Source organism: Solanum dulcamara, chromosome 9, assembly GCF_947179165.1.
Source record: "Solanum dulcamara chromosome 9, daSolDulc1.2, whole genome shotgun sequence".
NCBI lineage: Eukaryota > Viridiplantae > Streptophyta > Magnoliopsida > Solanales > Solanaceae > Solanum > Solanum dulcamara.
In genome coordinates, this window is record NC_077245.1 from 10,322,297 (window position 1) to 10,328,136 (window position 5,840).

Consider the following 5,840-nt stretch of genomic DNA (forward strand, 5'->3'; position numbering starts at 1 on the left):
TGAGTCATGAATATAGCTTCCATCTGTATTAATTTTAATTGTGTCCTTTGTTGGTTTCTCCCAGATCACTTGCCTCCATCTAGGGATGGGCTTGAGTTGCGCAGCTACTTCACAAATTTTGATCCATGACATATCGAAATCATAGTTGTTAAGCTTCTTTCCCAGTATTGCTTTGAGAGTCCAGAGAGCTTGATGTTTCATCTTAGCTAAAGACATGATCATTTGGTTCCCATTCTTGCAAGCACATCTTTCCTAACACATTTCCCAAAGGATCACCACTGGGTAACCTGCAAAATCAATTTATGAATAATTTTAGTAGCTTTCATGTCCCGCCAGTGAGTTAAGGTTCTTATAACTGGCCAAGAATGGTGTTTTATCCCCAAGGGTGATCCAAAAATATTCCACATGTATTGAGCAACGTCGCTCTCCATGAAGACATGATGTATGGATTCATTAGTAGGCCTTGTGCAGCAAGAACATCTAGAAACAACCTGATTTCCAAACATGTTAACAATATCATCAAACGGTAATTTCCCTTTAATAAGTCTCCAAACAATAAAAGAAAATTTAAAAGTAATGTGACTGTGCCATATTTTAGCAAGTAGAGAGCTCTTTTGTCTCTTCTTTCTATTCAAGCTCCATGCAGAAATATTAGAGTATTGCCCATTAGGAGAGATACTCCTAACAATAAAATCTGGTTATGATCTGGGACCAATGTTGATGTTCATGATCTGATGAGCCATCTGAGAAGGAACCGCCACCTCCAATTTATTAACATTCTATCGGTGGTCATCAATAAAATAGCTGACTAGAGTTTTGGTAGGGGTACTAATACTAGGATAAAGGTTAGACAACACACATTTTCCTGTCCAATTATCCCACCAGAAACTACAGTTAGCAACATTAATATTTCATATCATATTGGATTCTGCGATCTTCTTAATATTCATGAGATTTTTCCATTCATGAAAAGTGTTAGCACAAGATTTCCTAGCAACTGGATGTTTTCTGGAATAATATTTGGCTTTAAGAAAGGAGGACCATAAGGAGTGGTGAGTTCTAAATCTCCACCACCTTTTCATAATGCGGGTATTAGTTATCTCCTCCATACTCCTAATACCAATACCCTCCTTATCTTTGGGATAACATAGGTTCTTCCAAGAGCTCCAGTGATATTTAGTCTTCTCCCCATTAGAACCCCAAAAGAACCTTGCAAAGTGCTTTTCCATGAGATTTATAATGCTTTTAGGAGGTTTCAGAGTAGTCATAGTGTCGATTGGGAGAGATTGGAGCACTTGTTTGATCAGAATCATCCTACCATCGTTGGATAACATATTACCCTGCCAACCATTAGACCTTATCACAACCTTTGATAACATATTATCGAAGTATTCGACCTTCTTCCTACCAATGTAAATAGGATATCCAAGATAAGTGAAAGGGAAGTCTTTGTTCCTAAAATAGGTAATATCAGAGATTCTGTTGATCTTGTAAGAACCAGCTTTAGGAGAAGTTAAGAAAAAGCTTTTATCATCATTGACCCTCTGGCCAGAGCTCTTCTCGTACTTATGGATCTGCTTCATGATTAATTTCAAGGATCTACTATTTTCACTGCTGAAAATCACAATATCGTCTGCATAGGAAAGATGATTAATATTGGACCCCTTGGTGCTCATAGAGAATGGGATGAAGTCATTTTTTTGATATAAGCTATTCAACATTCTGCTAAATACTTCAGCATCCAAGATTAATAGAGATGGTGATAGTGGATCACCTTGTTTAAGCCCTTGACCTGAAGTGAAAAAATCCATCCTAGAACCATTAATAATCACAGAGTGCCATACATCTGAGATAAGCTTTCAGATGAGATCGATCCAACCTTCTGAAAATCCAAATCTCCTTAGAACAGCAATAATAAAGGACCAATCCATTTCATCATAAGCCTTGGCCATGTCAAGTTTGATCACTACATTCCCCCCTGTGTTATGCTCAGAAATGCCTTGCACAATTTCTTGACCAAGTAAAACACTTTTAGTGATGAGTCTTCCTTTCACAAATCCACTCTGATTTTCTGATATTAGTTTAGGAAGCATGGGGTTGAGTCTTCTTGCTAAGATTTTTGAGATGATCTTATTCGAAAAGTTACTCAAACTAATAGGTTTCGTATCAGAAAAACTAGAAGGTGAATCATTTTTTGGAATAAGAACAAGACAAGTGTGTGAGAAGAACTTGGTTAAGTTTTTGCCATTAAAAAAGTCTTAGACAAATGCAATAACATCCTCTTTAATAATATGCCAGCAACTTTGATAAAAAGCACCATTGTACCCATCAGGGCCTGCAGTACTATGAACACTCATATTAAAAATAGTGTTCTTGATCTCTTCTTCATTAAGGATAGAGACTAACAGAGTATTATCTTCATTGTTGATGACATTAGGGGTGTGATCTAGGATCTTATTGTTCACTGTAGCCTTTTTTAGGTTGAAAAACTTTTTGAAATGTCTAACTGCAGCTCTTCCAATCTTGTCATCCCCCTGAATCCATCTTCCTCTATGATTTTTGATTCTGTGTAGATGGAGTTTTCTCTTTCTATCCTTGATAGTGTTATGAAAGTACCTAGTGTTGAGGTCACCTTCCTCGAACCAATTTATTTGAGACTTTTGCTTCAATAAGGACTCTTGCATAGTAAGCCACTTCATAGATTCAGCTTGAGTCTTATTAAGATCCTCCATGGATTGAAAGTCGTTGTTGTTTAAATCCATTTCTTTTCTTATTTGCACTTTATTTTCCCAGTCATTCACCTGCTCATACACATCACCAATAGAATTTTTGGACAACTGACTTAATTTGATGCTTAGAATCCATATGGCGTTACCTGGAATATGGCAGCTCCACACTTGCTTCATTATATCATAAAACTCCGACCGATTGGTCCAAAAATTGAGAAACCTGAAATATTTGAAATGGTTTTGATGGTCATCGTGGCATTTCATAAGAAGTGGTCTATGGTCGGACCCTGTTCTCACAAGATACTTGACAGAATTGTTTTGAAATTTTTGAGACCAATTGTCATTAATGAAAACTCTTATCAAGTCTCTTCCAAATTCATTTTCTTGGTCTTCTATTATTTCACCGAGTGTACTTGGAACTGATGTAACCAATGTCAGTAGCTCCACATTTATTCATACATCTAGCAAAGTCAAAGCTTCTGTGCATTCTATGTGGTCTACCTGCCAACTTTTCTTCAGGATCTAGAATCACATTGAAGTTTGCTCCAATGCACCAAGGTCCATCAATGAAGGGGTTTAGATTTTCTAAACTCTGCCAAAGGTCTTTCCTTTCATTAGCAGTGCACTTAGCATAGATAGCCGTAACAAAAAGATCAGTGGTTCCTCCATTTTTCTTCAAATTTATAGTAAGTTGTTGATCATCATTAGCAATAACAATGCCCTGATAATTGTCCCTCCAGAAACATTGGGTTGACAATTCTGAAATCCCAAAAACTTTTGTAGCCATTTATTTTGTCCATATTGACAAATGGTTCCTAAACAGCCACATATTAGATCTTGTTTATATTAATCAGATGTTTCAATCTATGTATTGCCTTTTTTGATCTTATTCCTCTTATATTTCAAAAGAGAGCACAAATCATTAAAAACAAATGACAGTTAATTTTGTTTCCTTCCTTTGACAGGAGGCATAAATCTGTTCATGTTCCTTTTGCCTTTTTTCCTTTGTTCACTTCTTCCTCTCTTAATAGCCGGAGATATGACCTCAATGTGTTGATCTCCCCCTTCATAAGTTTCCCTTCTAATGATGTTGTCCGTAGCTTTATCCAGAATAAATTCGTTATTCAGATCCACTACCAAGTTGATAGCTTTCGTATTTTTAATTTCTGGTGGAATACTAGATGATTCTAAATCAGTCTCCATAACCACATGAGAACTGTTTTCGTTTGCCATAAGATCCATATTGTTATCACTACTAACCTCCAAATTGTTACAGCTTTCATTTGGAAAGACATGTTTGCTGCACCCTTCATCATTCTTATACTCATCAATGCTCTCTTTATTTTCTATTCCTTTCTCTGGAATATGAACTTCATTGGAATCCTTTTCATTGCTATAAGTCGTATTGACCCGTTTTTCTCCCTTGACAAGTTTGTTGTGGTTCCGAGATACCTTCTTAGACGTAGATCTTTCCTTGAACTATTAGAAGACAACATCGGTTTGAACATCACATTGCTCTTCTTCTTGGAATGGTTCTTATTCTTCCTTTTTGTCTTTTTCTTTTTTGTTCTAGTAGCAATATTCTGATGATCTCCATTGATACCTGCTTCATCGTCATCTTTTTTCGGATTACTTGGGCCAGGTTGATGGTTGGATTGCTTGGGTTCACTAGCTTCAAGATTATTGCTCAAATCAATCTCCTGGTTGTCAAGTATTTTTTCAAATTGATGAGCATTGGTATCTTCAGTAGTATTTTTGTTTGACTTGTTTTCTTCAGCTTCTTTACTCTCCGTGATTCTCTTCTTGTTTTCTTCAGCTTCTTTACTCTCCATGATTCTCGTCTTTTCTAATACTCTACAATTCATCATGAGATGTCCCAATTTTCGGCAATGTTTGCAATATTTTGAAATTCCTTCATATTCAAGTTTTTGTGTAAATCCCTTTAATAGAGAGTTTTCCTCATCTAGGCCGACCCATATAGCTTTGGGAGGCGTTTTAAGAAGGTCTATTTCGACTCTCACTTTGGCCCTGCTAGGCCTACTTTTTGTTTCTTGTAGCAACGTCTAATTGTAATGGTGTACCCACTAAACTAAGAATTTTCTTGACATAGGACCAATTGTGCATGTGAAAAGGCAAGTTAGGAAGCAATACCCATACCGGAGCGATTGGCAGATCCTCCCCGGATTTGAAGGCAGGACTTCACTTTTGCAGTCATATTTGCAAATTAATCAGATTGTGCGTGGGATAAAAATTAGACAATATGGGATAAAAATCAGATAACTAGGAACTGACTTAGGATACCATTAATTTGCAATTTGACTAAAATATTATTCTTTTTAATAATATTTTTAAAGTGTTGTTATTTTCAATGAATAAGTTGCAAATTTTGCCTAGTTAGCTATTTTTTTCTAAAATGATTACTTAAAATCCTAGAAGCGGAAAACATTGTTTTTAATTAATACATTCTTTTTAATTAGCATTCAGAAACACTTCAAAAAAAATTGGGTCAAGTAGGGTGGGCCATGATCTAACCCATTTGTATCTCATTTCAGCTCAAGTAATTTTTGGGTCAATTTCAACTCAACTCATTTATTAGCTCAGTTCATTTTGACTCGTCAAATATAGTCCAACTCATTCATTTGACACCCCTAATTATTTAGAACTCGATAATTTGATTCAAACTCTATATTTATATTAAAAAATTTACTTAATATGTATAAATTATTTAATATGAATCTGATAAATAAAAAAATTATAGTTCAAAACTCATAAATTAAAAATTCTAATTTTGTCGTTATTTTTATACTTGACAATTGATTCATTTTAACCGATTTCCACAAAGTTGTATTGTAAAAAAACACTCTCCCTACTCCATATATAACAAAGTGATACGCAAGAGAGAAGCATGGATTATATAAATGGAATTGACATAAATAATAGCCAACACAAATATATATATATATATATATATATATATATATATATATATAGTATAATATATATATTTTAAAATATTTCAATGGCGAATGTAATTATTATTAGCCTACCGGCCAGATACGTAACTTAGGATTACAAGGTGAAGATCTTGAACTATTAATCCAATCCACAAAA

At 35.0% G+C, this 5,840-nt stretch overlaps 2 protein-coding genes across 2 annotated transcripts; both read right to left on the reverse strand.

Moving 5' to 3' along the window:
• Positions 1-202: 202 nt before the first annotated feature.
• Positions 203-2,093, reverse strand: LOC129903519 (uncharacterized). The gene is made up of 3 exons (XM_055979081.1): positions 1,880-2,093; positions 1,210-1,792; positions 203-287 (listed from the first exon to the last, which is right to left on the reverse strand). The coding sequence occupies exons 1-3, from the start codon at positions 2,091-2,093 to the stop codon at positions 203-205; spliced, it is 882 nt and encodes a 293-aa protein (XP_055835056.1).
• A 165-nt stretch (positions 2,094-2,258) lies between these two features.
• Positions 2,259-3,516, reverse strand: LOC129903520 (uncharacterized). The gene is made up of 2 exons (XM_055979082.1): positions 3,231-3,516; positions 2,259-2,875 (listed from the first exon to the last, which is right to left on the reverse strand). The coding sequence occupies exons 1-2, from the start codon at positions 3,514-3,516 to the stop codon at positions 2,259-2,261; spliced, it is 903 nt and encodes a 300-aa protein (XP_055835057.1).
• Positions 3,517-5,840: the final 2,324 nt, after the last annotated feature.